The sequence below is a fragment of the Mangifera indica genome, chromosome 15 (assembly GCF_011075055.1).
Source record: "Mangifera indica cultivar Alphonso chromosome 15, CATAS_Mindica_2.1, whole genome shotgun sequence".
Taxonomy (NCBI): Eukaryota; Viridiplantae; Streptophyta; class Magnoliopsida; order Sapindales; family Anacardiaceae; genus Mangifera; species Mangifera indica.
In genome coordinates, this window is record NC_058151.1 from 266,291 (window position 1) to 285,024 (window position 18,734).

General features: G+C 35.0%; 2 protein-coding genes across 2 annotated transcripts; both read left to right on the forward strand.

Moving 5' to 3' along the window:
- The first annotated feature begins 5,532 nt into the window (after positions 1–5,532).
- Positions 5,533–11,876, forward strand: LOC123197382 (probable RNA-dependent RNA polymerase 1). Its single transcript, XM_044611650.1, has 5 exons — positions 5,533–5,851; positions 6,757–7,277; positions 7,604–9,423; positions 10,096–10,246; positions 10,782–11,876. Exons 2-5 carry the CDS (start codon positions 6,759–6,761, stop codon positions 11,634–11,636), a joined length of 3,345 nt encoding a protein of 1,114 aa, XP_044467585.1. The 5' UTR covers positions 5,533–5,851; positions 6,757–6,758; the 3' UTR covers positions 11,637–11,876.
- Positions 11,877–12,454: 578 nt separating this feature from the next.
- Positions 12,455–17,889, forward strand: LOC123197267 (E3 ubiquitin-protein ligase RGLG4). The gene is made up of 11 exons (XM_044611483.1): positions 12,455–13,033; positions 15,087–15,171; positions 15,959–16,099; positions 16,198–16,311; positions 16,396–16,493; positions 16,584–16,663; positions 16,756–16,861; positions 16,955–17,082; positions 17,180–17,306; positions 17,429–17,485; positions 17,574–17,889. Exons 1-11 carry the CDS (start codon positions 12,740–12,742, stop codon positions 17,655–17,657), a joined length of 1,314 nt encoding a protein of 437 aa, XP_044467418.1. The 5' UTR covers positions 12,455–12,739; the 3' UTR covers positions 17,658–17,889.
- The last annotated feature ends 845 nt before the right edge of the window (positions 17,890–18,734 follow it).

The following is an 18,734-nucleotide window of genomic DNA, read 5'->3' on the forward strand; positions in this document are numbered from 1 at the left end:
TCTCCCAAAATGAAAAGTAATACATGGACAAATGGCGTCGTAAAAATAGACTAACGTCAACACCTCGTGCAGTATTCAAAGACGCTTCATCAAAAATCAATATGGGTACACAAAATCCTTGTTTACAAAATTCATAGAATTTGATCCTGACATATTTAATTATTTTCAACATTGGTATCAAAGCCTATGATACATATTTGTTATGTTTTCTGTGAATCGTATTGCGTATATTATGAAATTCGAATCTATATATTGAATTTTGTTTAAAATTTTGTTTTTTTGGGCTCAAATTTAATTCGGCCAAAATTGCATGAAGTTGGTGTTGGGAAACATGTTGGATGAATGATTAGAATGATATTATATGTTTTAAATTGAAAAAAGACTCGAATTAACACCAGAATCGATCAAAATTGATCCAAAACCAAGATCATAAGCGTCTTTACGCTTCGTCACCGTTTCGACATATTTCGGTGCCATCGTGCAATTTCAGGTTGAAATCGGGTTAAGAAAACCTAATTACCTGACCTGTTGGTCAAGACACGTCGATCAATGGGTCAACTCATTGACTCAACTAGATTAAATCTGAACCGACTAACTACCCATCGGGTCTGTTGACCGTTCAACGATCAAATTATTGATCGTAACGTTGACCGATGCGTGTAAGCACGTGACGACTTAATCCGACACGTGGAAGTGCGTGACGTCTATTAGCCAGCCCGTGACTGCGCGTTTGACTCATTCCTGGCACGTGGAGATGTGTTGCAGATTCTTTACGACACGTGGAGGGGCGTGCAATGTTAACTTGATGCGTGAAGGAGCATATGAGCTTATTTTGGCACGTGATAATGCGTGAACATCCATTTCCAGTGCATCTTGGCACATGAAACCTATTTTCTAGTCCTTGGAAGTTGTGTAGTACTCGGATCTGCATATGAGATGTGTTTCGTAAGTCTTACGACGTATAATGATATGTAATATCTTATTCTAACTTTTGAAAACACATATTGGTGTTTTGAAATACATGTTTCTACTTCATGCAAGTTTGTTGACTAGGGACCATCACATTGCATGTCGAAACTGTTAATACTCTGTTGAATTCTCTTAATTGGAAAAGAGATAATATCCATGCATGAATATGAGCCCCGTAATCAATGATCTTATTCGGGACAAGAATTTGAAAATTTTTGGGACTAAGTGGATTCATTACAGCTTGCTATAGAGCAACGTTTAATAATATACGAGAGAATATTCACTATTGTAACGTTATTCCGAAATTAATGTAATGCGAGGTATTTGACCTAACGCAAATGTAATAGAGACTTTATCGTAGATAAAATGACTCAAAGATCAATACGGGTTGATGAAATGGTTGTAGTCAAAATATATGATACATTTATTGTATCATATATATTAGTTAAATATTGGAATTATGAGATTGATAGAATTTAGTGAAATTCTTATCCATAATTAATATTGGCACAATTAGATTAAAGTTTAAAATGTTAAACATTTGTGTCATAAAAAATGATTGGGAACATAGTGAACTTTCGATTTTATGTCTTATGTGAGATATTTTAAAATTTTAATGTGTAATTGCGATAATTTATGTGTATTTGATTACATTGATAGCATTGTGTCTGATACATAGTCTTTGTGATCTAGTTAACTATAATATCTTAGAAAATAATGGTTTTTTTGAATGAGAATGATACTGAATAGAAAGAATTACAATATGTGGCAATTGAAATGTCATCTCTGAGACATTGACCGTCTCCCTGACTAAGTTCCACCATATTTTTGCCCCTGACTTGAAAAGATAGGTGGCATATCTCACTCTCTCCTGGTCGGTCATGTCAAACAGGGTCATTGCACTTTCTACTGATTCCAACCACTATTTAGCTATTATTGGGTCCCTTACACCATCAAATTTTTGAAGTTGGTGTATACTAGGGAGGTTGAAAATAGGATGCAACTGAGTCCTCACTGGGCTGCTGTAGATACTGAAGTAACCTCCCTCATATCATGTCCCTGAGTTGGTGGCGTATGCGCCGTCTCACTTCCCTATGTAGGAGCACCTCTATGTTCTCTCATCATCTCTCTGAAAATCTCTCGCACATCATGTGCACTGAGTGCCCCTTGGGATACCTAGGGGGTTGCTCATTCACTGTGGCTTATCTGAGAGGGATCTACTAGTGTTTGACTCATAGGTCATGAAAATGAACACACTAGTTTCATAAAACTCAACAAGTATAAGTGAAAACTTAACTTATAGTGATCGACTGCGAGGGTGGTTAGCTTGGCTAGAGGGCATTCCATCTCTGTGTTACTTTGGATTACTCTATTTTGTTTTAGAAAACATCTTTTGGGTTCCCAAAATCATGTTCTGATACAAACTTGTAACATCCCTCCCCAGAATTACTATCCACCAAAGGAGAAATGTTATAAATTAATATTCGGAGCGTCTATTTTTTTTCTTTTAAAATACGTTAAAATAAATGCATCACTAAAAGTGTTTAGAAAGTATTCTAAGAAAACTAAAAATCTGAAAGCGAACAAAAGATGTATATACTCATGTGAAAACCCCTCTAAAAGCATCTGAAAACGTGAAGTAATCATATACAACTGTATCATCATCTCAAAAAGTCAAAAATCAATAAGAACATGCGACTATATGCATGTAATATAAACCAGAGATAACCTTCTCCAACCAGATCTACCTACGCTAACCTGACCTTGCCTCGTAGCTACCTCGATCACCTATACCTATAATCAGGAAAGAAAAGGAAGTGAGTGATAAGAACACTTAGTAAGGGGAAAAAATCAAGTAAACTATCTATTTTCTTGTTCTAACTCACTTTCGAGACTCAACCTCACATCCTAACCTCTATAAGAGATTGAAGAGGTAATCTAGTTCATTTTTTACTATTTGGGTCATACTTTATCCCATCTGTTATCTATTTGATTCTTTCCGGAAGCTAACTATAGGGATTTGACACTTTTCTAAGCTCGACCTCTCTTTCTTTTTTTTCACTATACCATTTCTGAATCTAAATTGAGCTCTATTGCGAGCGAACCCTACTAGGGGTCTATGTCCTACTACGGATGTGTCCTACTGCGGACGTGCCCTACTGCGGACAGTGTAGTGTAAAGTGCCCCCTCATAATTCATAGCATGCATGCGTGTCTTATATATTACTAATCTTGCTTCCATCTAAATCTAGTCATAATTCACCAGACCATATTCTTAGAATGACCCCTGAATCTTGAGCCCCAAATTTCTTTTCTTGTTTTTCTTTATTTTTTTCTTCTTTACTTTTTCTCTCATTTCTTTCCTTTCCTTTCCTTTCTTTTGTTTCTTTTCCTTTCCAAAATTGTGAAATACTGTTCACAACCCTGTTTATTTGATAGGGCAGCCTTCTGTTTCATATAATTTCATAGTCCAAACGGTTTTTAATTCATACAAGCTATATATCATTGAAAATATGATTCAAAGAGCTTTCCAAAAAGCTATAATAGAACTCATAATTCATTAGATAACGCAGTCAAAACGTGAGATGAAATTAGTGACAAAAAACAGACTCCTCTGTTTATTTGGTAAAGTAGCCCTTATGGTTCATACAATATTTAACAATCCAAATGATTCTCAATTTATACAAGCTATATATCATTGAAAATAGAATTCAGAGAGCTTTCCAACAAGCTATAATAGCACTCATAATTCATTAGATAAGATAGTCAAAACGTGAGATGAAATTAGTGGCAAAAACTCTCCTCTGTTTATTTGGTAAAACAGTCCTTTTGGTTCATACAATATTTAACAGTTCAAATGATCTCTAATTCATATAAGCTATATATCATTGGAAAGAGAATTCAAAAATCTTTCCAACAAGATATAATAGAACGCATAATTCATCAGGTAAGACAACCAAAACGAGGGACGAAATCATTGGCAAAATTGTAAATTTTATGCAACTTTCTGCCATGAACAAAATCCCACACATAGACATCTCAAATGGCAAAACAACATTTCTCAACTTCAAAATCATCATTTATAACATAGATCCAAGGAACCAAAAGCCTAAAACATGCAACATATCAAGGATAATACCTTTTACCTTGTTTCAAGCCAAATCTTTGCAAGTTGGCTTCCTTTTCTTTATTTTGTTTCTTTTAACACAAAAATCACCTTAAATCAACACCAAAACATACTAACATATTCATATAATATACATCCAATATATATATATATGCATAGGTAAAGGGAAAAGGAAGAGATATTTTGGTTATCAAAGCTCCCAAAGTGCTTCCTCTTATTTTTCTTCCTTATTTATCTTCCAAAAGCCTTCCAAATCACCAACTTTTCTTCAAATTTCCAGCAAAAGCAAAAGGAAAGCTGCCTCCTTATGGAAGAGACGGGAGAATGATGGAAAAAAAAGGTATGAGTTGCCTTTTTTGACTTTCTCTCCATATATATGTGATCTTTATCTCTTTTTCTTTCTTTTTCTTTCTTTTTTTTCTTTTTCTTTTTGTATTTATATACATATATATATATTTATATAAACACACTCATACATAACATATATATATATTTAAAAAAAATGGGAAGTATCTCAAAACAGGGTTAAAAGATGTAAATGCCCCTGAAATGTACCTGAGGATATTACACTAGTGTTATCGAATAAGTCTGGGGTGCTACGAGCCTAATACTTTATTTTTGTTTTATTCGGGTTAAAGCGGCTATATTATTCCTAACAGATGCATAGTATTTAACTCCCAAATGTAGGTTGCTCGCGAGGTCGCACGACAAATTTGCAAGCATGAAACGTACTGCTATATGGGATTTTTGTGGCTAAGCATTTGGTTCGGGTCTTCAATTATGTGTGAGTGGGAGATATTAGATCTGGGTCCACCCATGACTGGTCGACCCGATCCAGTTTAATATAACTGTCATGGGCAGTTATGAGAAGGAGTTGGAGGGCAGTTGGACATATATAAATTGTCCAAACTACCTCTTCATTGAATGACGTTATTTTCAGAAAAAAGGTCTCTCCTCTCTTCTTCTGTAAAACCAAAAATGTATAGTAAATTCATCTCCCAAAATGAAAAGCAACACATGAGCAAATATCGTCGTGAAAATAGACTAATGTCAACACCTCGTGCAGTATTCGAAGACACTTTATTAAAAATCAATACGGGTACGCAAAATCCTTATTTACAGAATTCATAGAATTTGATCCTAACATATTTAATTATTCCTAACATTTTTAAACAATAAATCAATCATATTTGATATTATTAAATTAAAATGTTCACTTCATTGAATCAATGTTTGATTTATTTCTAAAATCGATTTTATAAACTTCCGAATTACTCTTTTCTAAAATATATTAATAATTATTTATGATATAATATAGTTAAATCTGAAACAAACTGAATTAAAATAAAACTTAGTTTAGTACTGACTATTCAAACTTCGAAGAATCTGACACTCAATCAGCATTCAACTCGCTCTGAGTTCCTATCAAGTTGTAATTTCACTGGCAACTTCGTAGGAAAAAAAGTGTAATTAGCCAATAAGATGTTGAAACGTGTCAATTACATGGGAGTTTGAGACCCAATTGGACCCAACACATAAGTAATCTGCCAATGTCAGCTAAAGCATGTTTCCTTCTGCTTTCAGTTTCAGGCTACCCTTGTAGAAGAAGGAAATTTGTCGTCGGACAATGAATAGTATTAGTAACAGTGTCACTCTTTTTGTTCTCTTTCCATATATATACCTTACTTGATCAGAGCATTTCATTCTCACAGAGCAAGCAAGTGTTCACTGGTTATTGATATTTCTGCAAGCACTTGTAAGTCAATCTCTTCTTCAACTCTATCTGTTTCTTTGATTGATGTCTTTGTTTATGTAATGTATGAACTTGTTTATATTTTTCTGTGGATTTGAGGCCTTTTATGTGATTAAGATTTCTTATGGGTCTTGTTCATTTCTCTCTCTTGCTAAATCAGTCTCTTGAGTTCCTGTTTTTGTATGTGTTATGACTGATGAATTGCTTTGAAGAACTGGTTATATGAAAATCTAAAGAATGTGTTTTTTTTTTTTTTTTTGTTAGGAGAAACTGTAAATAAAAAGTCATCACACATAACAAGATACATTTATGTGTCTTGGCTTATAATGCTTACTGGGCAGGTTTCTTATTAATTTTAGGATTACAAGATATAAGATATATAAATATATTGTATAAAAATTTAGAACAATCTAATTAATTTTAGAGTTTTTATTGAATAAAATTATGTATATAAACTTCTTTGTACAAACTGAGATAATAATTTGTGATTAAATGATTTGATTGTTTATTTTTTTTCTCACTTTAAAATCACTGATTTAATACTATCATCTTAAATTGTACAATTTGTTTGTACATGTAGTGTTCTATTTTTTTATTATATTTCACACCAATCCTGCAAACACATCCTTTTAGACATGATCAAACTCAACTTTAATATTTTAAATAAACTACCTTAATTAGATCAAATCAACAATGTCTTTTAGGTGTTTGACTAATTATTAGTTTATATATAAATGTGGATACGAAGAGGATGACATGTAGTTCCTAAGACTCTGATGTCTTCTAAGAAAGTAAATAGGAGGATATGGCTTCAAAAGTTCATTTTGAGTTCAACATTGTTCATGTGCAACATACATGCATAGAATAAATTGTTTGGATATGAAACTACAATTGAAATTGTTTTGAAGAAATGGCCAAGACGGTCAAGTTGTTTGGATTTGCTTCAATTAAGCCTGCAAAAGCAGTGAAAAAATTTGTGGAGAGATATACGGGTAAAGGAACAGTCTATGAGGTAGTAGAAGTTGGGCAAAAAGAAGGTTCAAGAGCATATGCCATAGTTGAATTCACAACCATGGAAGCTGCAGAGTTAATCGTCTCAGAGGCTGCAGAAGTACATATATGGGATGGAGATTCTTACCTGAAAGCTTGTTATTTGGACCGTGATAACAAGTCACCAAAGGCAGGTATCCCACAGCAGAGGATTGACAAAGGAAAATTGAACTTTGGCTGCCAAATTTCAGAGGAGAAGTTTTCTGTGCTCTGGTCACAGAAAAATGTTACTTTGAAATTTGATTCGGATCTCAGAAATTTTAGCTTCTTTTTATCATATGATTCTGTGGAATATGAGCTCGAGGTTCCATATGAGACAATTTGGCAGATTGAGTTAAGACGCCCACTTGGTCAATCTGTGAAGTTTCTTGTCATCCAGGTTTGCAATCTAAAACTTATTAATATGATTGTTTTAGCATTGGATAAAATATGAGTAAAGCTACCTTAATGTCCATCATGTCCATTGCACAGATAAACCTTTTTGAGACTTCCTGAGCATGGTTTTCTTCTAAAAGAACTCTAATTATTTCTGATAGTTACTTTAATTAAATGTCATCTGGTACACTCAATGTAAATATTTATTGTATTATACATCTAAGTTCTTTGCTTCTTTCAAATGTCACAAGTCAAAGTTGTTTTCTTCTTCAAAACAGCGATGTGTTTCTTTTCTCTAACGAAATAATTTCCTTGTCTCTTTTTTGATAGTTGTATGGTGCTCCTCTTATTTATAAGAGAGATATCCACCGGGACCGGACAGTTGATTTTACTCCGTCCTCCTGCATTGGACATTCATCTGCTATGTGTTTAGAGCTTCCAGGCAGGGGCCATGTTCCAAGAGTTCTGAAGGATTTCTTTTTCTACAAGGAAAGCCGAGGAAAGTTCAGTCTAGAGGAAGGTTCTACTTTCTCCTGCAATTATGATCTTGTCCCGATTATAAGTCCCCCACAAGACATTAACGTGCCATTTAGGATCTTGTTCAAAATCAATTCCTTGATTCAGCATGGTTGTATTCCCAGACCAGCACTTGATGTCAGATTCTTTCGCTTTGTTGATCCAAGCAGAATCGATATAGCATTCATAGAACATGCTTTGGAGAAGCTGTTTAATCTAAGAGAATGCTGCTATGACCCTGTAAGTTGGCTCAGAGATCAATACACAAACTACTCTAAGTCTAAGACTCATCTTGGATCGCCTGCCATTGCCTTGGATGATGGGTTAGTGTATGTGCACAAGGTTCTGGTAACCCCCACTAAAATATACTTTTGTGGTCCAGAAGTTAGTCTTTCCAATCGTGTCTTACGTAGTTATCCTGATGACATTGATAATTTTCTTCGTGTTTCTTTTGTTGATGAGGGTATGGATAAACTGTATTCAACAGTTTTAGCTCCTAGGGAAGCGAAGCGTACTGGAATTTATCAAAGGATACTGTCAACTCTCCGAAATGGCATAGTCATAGGAGACAAGAAGTTTGAAACGCTCGCTTTTTCAAATAGTCAAGTAAGAGAGCATACTTTATGGATGTTTGCATCTAGACCTGGGCTTACTGCAGCAGATATTAGAGAGAGCCTGGGAGATTTTCGTGAGATAAAGAACGTAGCAAAATATGCAGCCAGACTAGGCCAGTCTTTGAGTGCATCCAGGGTAGCTGTTCATGTTGATCGGAAGGACAGCGAAATCATTCCTGATGTAGAAGTTATTAAGAATGGAATTAAATATGTTTTCTCCGATGGAATCGGGAAAATATCTTCTGAATTAGCTCAAGCAGTGGCTAAAAAATGTGGTTTCACTAGCTATATTCCGTCTGCATATCAAATTAGGTATGGTGGATTCAAAGGTGTTGTAGCTGTTGATCCAAATTCTTCAGTGAAGTTATCATTAAGGCGCAGTATGTTAAAATACGAATCAGACAGCACTAGTCTAGATATTTTGGAAAATAGCAAATATCAGTCTTTTTTTCTAAATCGCCAGTTGATCACCCTTTTATCAACTCTTGGTATTAAAGATGGTGTCTTCGAAAGGAAGCAGAGAGAGGCCATAACTCAATTAGATGCTATTTTGACAGACCCTTCAAGGGCACTTGAGGCACTTGGATTGATGTCTTCAGGGAATGGTACAAATGTTCTGAAGGAAATGCTTAAGTGTGATTATAGGCCAGATTCAGAACCGTTTCTCTCGCTGATGCTACAGACGTTCCGTACATCATACCTGCAGGACCTACGAACTAAAACAAGGATATTTCTGCCCAAAGGACGAGCTATGATGGGAACTCTGGATGAGACAGGGACGTTAAAATATGGACAGGTCTTTGTGCAGTATTCTCACTCTCGATGTAGTCAATTTTCTGATAATTTCTCCTCGCTGCCCCATGGAAATGAATCAGGTGAACTTACTGTTTGTGAGGAAATGGTAGTGGTTGCTAAATGTCCATGTCACCATCCGGGAGATATCCGTGTTTTAAAAGCTGTGGATGTGCCAGCGTTGCGCCACATGGTTGATTGTGTGGTTTTTCCAGCAGAAGGAGAAAGGTAAGCCTGTCTTTCAAAAAGTCTTACATTTTTTGTTGGATGTTTCTGAAACTGAAATGCTAGGAAAATTTTAATGCATATAGATTCTGTTAGAATCTTAAGTGTAAGGTATGACATTTAGATCTCATATTAAAAAATATAGACAACTAATATGGGGTTTATATGGAATTAAGTTCTCCAATCTCAATAGTTAGCTTTTGAGATATGAGTCTTTTAAGGTTCGTATTATTTGGTATCAAAGTCATTATTATATCTCCTAGTTGCAATCGCGCGGTGCAGATGGTGACACCAACATGACAGTGTTTGCATAGAGCTAGCGCACAACCAGCCCGTGTGGGCATCATAGTTATGGAGCATGGTAGTATGTTAGGATCGCAAGTGTAAGGTATGAGACTTGGATCTCACATTAGAAAATATGAACAATTAATATAGGTTTTATATGGCCTTGAGTTCTCTCATCTCAATATCTAACTTTTGATGTGTGATTTTTCTACGGTTCGTAAATAATTTACATACATATATTTACTATTATTTGTACAGTGCATGCTCAAGAAATTCTTAAATCCTATGTACGCATATCCAAATTCTATTTTACAACCTTTATAATGAATATACCGATTGTTATCCATCATTTTCAATTTAAAAAGTGACATTGATTTCATTATTGATTAGACCCCATCCAGATGAATGTTCGGGGAGTGATCTTGATGGAGACAATTATTTTGTATGTTGGGATCGTGATCTCATTCCTCCTTATCAGTTTTTGCCCATGGATTATAGGCCAGAACCAGCGAAGGATCTGAGTCGTGATGTTACGATTGAGGTATTGCTCAATCTTATAGCATCATGCATGTTAAGATTTAAGTAGTCACATTCTTGAATCAACTCTTACTTCTAGTTGCTCATTTGATTTTAATTTCTACAAGGCAAGCATCACAAAAATAAGTCCTATGATATTCAAATGTTATTTCTGACATTGCAGTTCTCCGCTCATATGAAATTGCATCAAAAAATATAGCATCTTGTACTCGCCATTGGTTTGTATTTAAACTGTCTCTGTTTCTAGCAAGCACTATTTACACTTCCACTTCTCTTGGCCGCTGTCTGTCTAGAAATTTTCATAAAGCTTTCTATAATATAATTCAGCTAAATCTGTTGTTACTGGATCTGTAGCTTAATAGCTTCACACATTCTATGATTGGTAATTATGATAATTTTAAGAAAACATTTCATGAGATTGACCTTGAACTCTATTTCATTATGCGTTGGAGTAGAACTGTAATACAAGTGGTGTTTGGTCAATGCTGTAATCTGTTGTGGTCTTTGCCATTGCCTTGACACATATTGTTATGTTGCAGGATGTTGAGGAGTACTTCGTGGACGTTATTGTCAATGACAGCTTGGGCATAATCAGTCATGCCCATCTAGTCTTCGCAGATAAAGCACCTATGAAGGCAAGGAGTAAGCAATGTCTTGAGCTTGCCCGACTATTCTCCATTGCTGTGGATTTTCCAAAAACAGGTGTGGCAGCCAAAATACCAGATGAACTACGGGTCAAGAAATATCCAGACTTCATGGATAAGCCAGACCATATGACCTATCAATCAAAGCGTGTAATTGGAAGGCTGTATCGAGAGGTAAAACGCATTGCATCACCTAGAGCCGCTATTAAATCCTTCACCAAGGAAGTAGCAATGCGGTCTTTTGATTTTGATATGTCAGTGAATGGTTTTGAGAAATATATCGATGAAGCTTTCTATTACAAATGTGAGTATGATAGTAGGTTGAGTAACCTGATGAAGCATTATGGAATTGAAACTGAGGCTGAAATTGTCAGTGGATACATCATTAAAATGGCTAAATGTTTTGAAAAGAAAAGGGTTTTGGATGCAGTTACTTCTGCCACAAGGTCCATAAGAAAGGAAGCCAAGGCCTGGTTCGACAAGGCAAGTGAGTCAGGTTCTAGCAATTCTGATGCTGGTGAAATGTATGCAAAGGCTTCAGCATGGTATTATGTCACATACCATCCTAGTTACTGGGGTCGATGCATAGAAGAAGGAATTACGTGTGAACATTTTCTCAGCTTTCCATGGTGTATTAATGACACGCTCATTGAAATCAAGAAGAAAAAGAAAAATGAGCGACTAAGAGCCGGTAGCGGACAAAATATTTCATCGCTACTGCACCATCTTGACTGTGGATTGCACATTTAGTTTGGTGGGGTGATTTGAATGGTGTTGGGCATCTGAGAATCTGAATATGCTTGTTCCTATATAACTATTAAGCAGCCTGTGCGATAGCAGCTTTAGTTCCTTTACCCTACGGCTGAAGTGAATTGTTGTAATATATGTATTTTCAAAGTGTTTTGTGATCAGTAGAACTGGAAACTTGTTTTCAGTTCATGTAATATAACAGAGAGTGATGCTATGATGTAGTAGATTTTTCTTTTTTTCTCCGATGACTTTCCTTCCTCTGGAATTTTTGGATTCAAACAGAGTTTAAGTTCGAATCTATCCCTATTTGAGGCCATTAAAGTGTTCTGGTCTGTCTATTAATTAAAAGTTCTGAAATGCTGCGAAGTAACCTGGAAATTTAGCAATGTTGCAGAACTTGATGCTCCAAGCAATCAAACACTAATTTATTATAGAAGGGAGCTTCCTCATACCTTCCTTAAGACCAGATAATATTCTAAATGACTCAATTCCACTTTATTCTCAGATTCCAATTAATGCCTGCTTTTAATGGTCCAACCATACAGTGCTATGGTCTGTACGTATTCTGAAACTTTTTACATGTAAATGACAGCACCTCTAATGTCTTCTTTTTTATTTTTCTTTTATAATGTTTCCATTCACTAACTTGAGCAAACCAAGCTCAAATTTGCCCTTGTTTGGGCCCAGCCAAACTAAAATCCATCCCTAACTCTCTTGTCACACATTAAATTCCATTTTATGTATAGTCGTTTTTCATGAACATCATCATCCCCTTATTTAATATATTATATTAATATTCTTGCTTATAAGATGGAAAGTCCACATTCTATACATGGTTCTGACTTAACAAGTGGTTACTGGAAATACTGGCTGCTCTCTGAGTCTTGACTCAGTATAGTTGAGATTCTTTGCTAAACACGTAATAAACATTATTCTCACGCAAATGTTAAAGTTCTTGTCATAGTAAGCAAGAAATCGCTTTGTAGCTTTTGGGTCAGACCTCTCCTTTCTCTTCGAATATTTTCTTTTTCCTTTTTTTTCCATCTATATCATCTCTGTATTTGTGCTGTTTGAAGCTTTTTTTATATGTTGAGGAAGATGATATGGGCAACATTTTTCCCGTCCTCAGGCGTAACCAACGATTTACCAGTAGAGATGTCAGCGTCGGAGCCGGCCGCTACTCCGACGTAAGTGGCCCTACACGTGGCGGTAGGGGGGTTGGTAGAGCTGGGTTAGGAAATATTAGCAGAAATCGCAGTATATCACGACAGCCATCGACTTCTGTAACCGTGAGCGGCAGCGGCCCTAGCAATCAAGATCAAAAGAAGAAGAAGAAGAGCAACAATATTAAGAACAAGTTTTCTTTAATTCTTGACAATTTCAATACCCTTGAAGAGGTTCGTACTCTTGTCCTATTTCTCCAATTTTATCAAATTATATCTGTATCTTGCATTTAAAAACACAGTTGGACAATACCATAGTTGAGTTGAGTGGTGGGTAGAGAAGTGCGCCAATTAGTGAAAGTATTAAGACTGTAACATCTACTTAAGATTTATTTGTTGGCTTGCAAGGTCTTAATAACTTAAGAGCTAATATGCTATTTAAACAGTATTTATCTTAATATCTTCAAATAGTCAATCCGGACAAGTCAATGTTTAAAGTCATTTTAATTATTAGACCAGATTAACCCTTGAATTCCTAACAATTGTAAGGCATATGCACCAAATTGTTTTCTGTTGTTTTATATATTAGCCAAGTTTTTGCGTTTAATCTATCATTGGTCAAATTGCTGATTAGACCTATCAAAACCCTAACCAATTCCTTGACCGGATCAATGCACTATCCTAGTCTAAATACATTAATTGGAACATTTTTTCAATTATAAGATTGATTAATTGAAATAAGAAACACCTTTTCAGTCAAGTCAACACGGTTTGTTTTGTTGGGCTTGGGAAAAAGTTAAAAAAAGAAAGGAACCTCTGGGGTGCAACCGACAAGAAAAATAATTTATTTCTTGTGTTCTAGCGGATGGACCACTTGTTTGTCAATGGTGCATAAAGTGGGAGCCAATTTTTCACTATTTCTCTGGATATGCTTTTCTTTGGTTCCTGTGTAGATAGTGAGATAATAGAAATTTTCATAGAAATAGTATGATTCAATTCATGGGTTAGCATGAGAACTAAAGCCTTTAGTTATTCATCCTTCAAAACGTTAGTTTGGAATGAATAGATAAAACTTTACTATGTATTAACGAATGAGTACTAACTTATTAATGCATCACCATATTATTAGTGTACATATAGGATTACATTTTTAAAAATATGTTAAGTCAAAATCCTTGAATAAGAGCAGCTAAAGTTCCACATTAAACCAAAGACACAGTTGCATTTTTGACTTTCAGATAAGAAGCCTAATATTAAAAGTCTTTGAGCTTAATCTAAGATTTAAAGAATATTCCAAATAATATCCCATGACAAGGAGACTTTTTTATTTTAGTCCCTTTAACATGTTTATACTAGGGTTGCAATTAAGTCATGCCAAGCGGAGTATTTTTGGGGTTCAAGCTAAACTCGATTGAATTTTAAGGAGACTTTAGCCTAGCTTCTGCAAGCTCAAGCTCGAGCTTAAGACATGAATTACTTGCTCGAAAATGACTAAAAAAATTATAGTTAAATCTTGTATCTTATATATTTAACAATTACCTTTTTATATTCAAAACTTAAATGAAGATTTTGGGGGTATAAGTGTAAAATTTTAAACTTTCAAGGTTCATTAAAATTATACCTAAGTCAAGCTACAAGCTAACAAGCTCAACAAACTTGAGCTTGACTTGGCAATTATAGGGACGAACCTGACTCAATTGTAATCCTAGTTAAGACTAATTAGTTGGGAGATCTATAGCATCGTAGTGGTAATACGAACCAGTATAAACATATTTTTTAAAATTTGGTAACCACCATTTATAGTTATTGTAAAGATAAGAGAAAAAAAATTAAAAGGGTTATAAAATATAAATTTATAGTTTTCTGGTTTCTGGACTCAAAATATTTTCTGGCTTCTGGACTCCAAGTACCTCTTACTTATTTAAGGGACATTATATGTTATATACTACAAATGAAACTCTGGTATTAGCGATATGATATCTTTATCCATGATCATGTTACTAGACATCTAGTTCTTACAAAGTGGTGCCAAATCTCCAAATATTCTACTTTGGATATTCTTTCTTTCTTTCTTTATTCACTTTTCACACTAGTTACCTGCAAGTATTATGTTAATAAAGTGTAATGTACTTTTTGGAATGCTAACTTCAGTTATAATATTATGCATATGTTGCCCATGCCATATGACATCACATAATTTTGTTGCTTCTTGTACAAGTATTTGTAACCTTTCTTGTTAAATTTACCGAGTTTCTGAAGCTTGGGAAATGGTATTTTCTGTTTTCAGGTAACAGCAGCCTTGAGAGAAGCTGGTTTAGAATCATCCAATCTCATTCTTGGAATCGATTTCACTAAAAGCAATGAATGGACTGGTATACACCATTGTCTAGGAATATAATTAACTTGAGTGAAATTGAAGTCTTTTCTGTTAAACAAGAGACCATGCATATCACTCTCTCGAATTCATGCATTATATTGGTTTTAGTCGACCTTAAGAGATACGCAACATTTAGACTTTGAAAAAAAACCTTTAATTGCATGACAACCACCAATAAGGACATGCCATGCTACCGCATCACATAGTTGATTTGTCATAAATTCAACTAACTCTAAAGTTGACACTAGCTCTTATATAATATTTTGTTGAGTTATCTCATATTGGTTGAAAAAGGGGTTAGATGTTAGTGTATAAGTGTGAGGAAAAGTTTCACTCTTTGAGATAGATTTTGGGATGGGAAGGGCTCAAATAACACCTGAAAATGGTATCAGATTCGTTTGCAAATACTATATCTAAGAATCCATAAAAATGATTGATTGATGTGAAGCTCTAACCAGTAGTCCATTGCTCTTCTAAATGGTTAGTTGTGAGAAGTGTTAAACCGATGATCCGATATGTAAGGGGGAGGTTGTTGGGTTATCTCACATTGACTTAGAAAGGGGCTACGTGTTAACATATAATTGGGAAGGAAAGTCTCACCTCTTGAACTAGTTTTTGGTGTGGAAGAAACTCAGTAATACCTAACATATTTTTGGGTGGTTGTGCTCTTACCATGTTATTTTATTTTGATTAAGAAGCAATGTGGCAGCAGTTGTATATTGGTTGAACAATGATATATGCATATGATTATTGAAACCAATGCATTCATGTTATGATTGAAGGCAAAGTCTCCTTCAATAATCGGAGCCTTCATGCCATTGGAGACGACCCTAATCCATATGAAAAAGCAATCTCTATAATTGGAAAAACAATTGCCCCCTTTGATGAAGACAACTTGATCCCTTGTTTCGGCTTTGGTGATGGTATGCTCTGATGTTTCCTTCTTCTACAAGTTTAATCTTTTGACTCTGTCTCACAATCAATAGAATGCTCCTAATTAATTTTTTCTTTTTCATAACAGCTACAACACATGATCATGAAGTGTTTAGTTTTCACAGTGATCATACGCCTTGCCATGGTTTTGAAGAAGTATTATCCTGCTACAAAAGGATCGTTCCAAACTTGCGACTTTCAGGTTAATTCTCAACGAACAAATGAATACAATATTTTTCTTACCTGAAAAATGACAGCTTGATAAGAATAATGTGTTTGATTTTAGGGCCAACTTCTTATGCACCGGTGATTGAAGCTGCAATCGACATGGTAGAGAAGAGTGGTGGGCAGTACCATGTATTGGTTATAGTTGCAGATGGCCAGGTGAATCTGAAGTCTTCAATCTCTGCCTGTCTGACAGAAATGTACACCCACTTGCATTATATTTATCAATGTGTTTTCTTTACTGTGAAGGTTACAAGGAGTATCGATACACATTCTGGAGATCTGAGTCCACAAGAACAGAAAACAATCCAGTCTATTGTTGATGCAAGGTAGGTTGATTCAACTCTTAGAAGATGACATTCTGTAATTGTTTAGATATATTTTTAATAAATATAGAATATGTTTGATATGCTGTGAGCAGTTTATATCCACTCTCGATTATTCTTGTTGGCGTTGGGGATGGACCTTGGGAAGACATGAAGAAATTTGATGACAAGATCCCAGCACGTCAGTATGATAATTTTCAGGTACTGCTTTGCTTTACTGACAGCAGACAAACGAGCTCAAAAGCTTTCTGATTTACATTAGGCTTTGTAGTTATGTTTTCTTTCTGCTTTCAGTTTGTTAATTTCACTGCCATTATGTCAAAACAATCAAGTCCTTCGGAGAAAGAAACAGCTTTTGCTCTTGCTGCCCTCATGGAGATTCCCTTTCAATATAGAGCAACCATCGAATTTGGTTTACTCAAGTAAGGATCACTAAATCTTTTATATTCAATCCGCATATGAAGAGCAAATATTGTTTTACAGAATCTTTTGCTTATGTTGTATTACATTCGACAATAGGCATACAACGGGGAGAGCACCGAAAATAGTTCCTCGCCCTCCTCCAGTTCCTTACAGTCATCGTGCTCCACCAGAGCATGAAGTAAGGACCATTGTGTCATCACCCGCCATAGATGATCGAACCCAGGTATGATATGAAAAGATGTGAAGATAAATATTGTTACATGAGTATGTGACAGTAGAGAAATTATGTCTTAGTCAACTGGTTGAATTACAATGTATTTTTCATGTTTTCCAACCTAATTGTAGGCTTGCCCAATTTGCCTGACTAGTCCAAAGGACTTGGCCTTCAATTGTGGACACATGGTGAGCTGCAGTACTAGAATTGTTTGGTTTCGGTTTCTCTTCCATAAGATCATGTCTTAATTTTGAGTTAAAATTTACTTGAACTCAGACTTGCAGCGACTGTGGGTCAAGGGTAACAAACTGTCCCATATGCCGCCAGAGGATCACCAACCGCCTGAGGCTGTATACTTGATGGCTGATACAAAGAAAGATCAAACACATCAGGTGCCTCTAATATTAGGGCTACGTTTGCGAGAAAACAGTGCCTTTTCAGGTTTGAGAGTTTGTGAATTTTTTTCATTGTAAATTTCTGTTTTCTAGCCCTGATTTGTACTCTTGTGTGTCTCCATATTCTTCCTTTCTTCTGCTTTTCCCTCACAAGGTTTGTACTCTCTATCTTCAATAAAAAATTTGTTACATGATAAGTCTACTAGTAGTGACAAAAATAATATTTTTTATGTTTCCCCGAGTAACTCAAAATCCTACTTCAAGAAGGGTTTAGGTTTCTTGTAGGAGTGAATTCAAATCGAGTTACCTTGGATTTGAATCTATGTTTGCTTTGAATGAATCTAATTGGAGTCACAACTCTAATTCAATAATTTTGTTTGAGTTTGAAAGTTTGTCAATGTTATCGGCCTGCTGATTTTCTTTAATTATTCTTCTTATTTTTCAAAAATTTTGTTTTTTGGGTATCATTATTTATTATTTGAGCCAACGAAAACTTGAATTGACCATTTTAAATTCAAATCGAGCTTACATCAACCCTTGTTTAGACTTCAAATCAAACTCTAGTCCCATTCTAAAATTAAATAAAAGAGAAGAAACAATGAATGCAGAATTGAGTATTAATAGCTGTCTCAAAATTGTTCGTAGGATGCATAATTTGAAAAAGAAGAATACAGCAAATGGTGCATTTTAAAGATGCCATTATATTACAGAATATTGTCATGGGATGGGTCATCTGGACATGGCACATACATAAAACATTTCATGCCTGTAAAGCTTAAAGGAAGTTGTCAAGTTGTTCAACATCAGCTAACAAGCTTAAAGCTTCACCACCAAATATCATTTAATTTTTTAACGAAGGCACGGGTTGATTTGGTTTATTTGAATAAAGGCTAATTTAAATTTAGATGATTCTTAGATATTTAAATTTCATCTAAAAACCCTATCCAATTTAAATAGGATTAGATTCCATTCAAATTATTTAAGTTTGAATTTGAATCTTGATGGAATAAATTAAATTCAAATCATGAATGAGAACTTGATT

Bases quoted from the DNA above. Each gene is read 5' to 3' on its own strand.
- LOC123197382 (XM_044611650.1), top strand. From the start codon at position 6,759: ATGGCCAAGACGGTCAAGTTGTTTGGATTTGCTTCAATTAAGCCTGCA. The intron at 9,424-10,095 runs GTAAGCCTGTCT...ATTATTGATTAG, and splicing joins TTTCCAGCAGAAGGAGAAAG to ACCCCATCCAGATGAATGTT. The intron at 10,247-10,781 runs GTATTGCTCAAT...GTTATGTTGCAG, and splicing joins GTCGTGATGTTACGATTGAG to GATGTTGAGGAGTACTTCGT.
- LOC123197267 (XM_044611483.1), top strand. From the start codon at position 12,740: ATGGGCAACATTTTTCCCGTCCTCAGGCGTAACCAACGATTTACCAGT. The intron at 15,172-15,958 runs GTATACACCATT...TTATGATTGAAG, and splicing joins TAAAAGCAATGAATGGACTG to GCAAAGTCTCCTTCAATAAT. The intron at 16,862-16,954 runs GTACTGCTTTGC...TTCTGCTTTCAG, and splicing joins GTCAGTATGATAATTTTCAG to TTTGTTAATTTCACTGCCAT.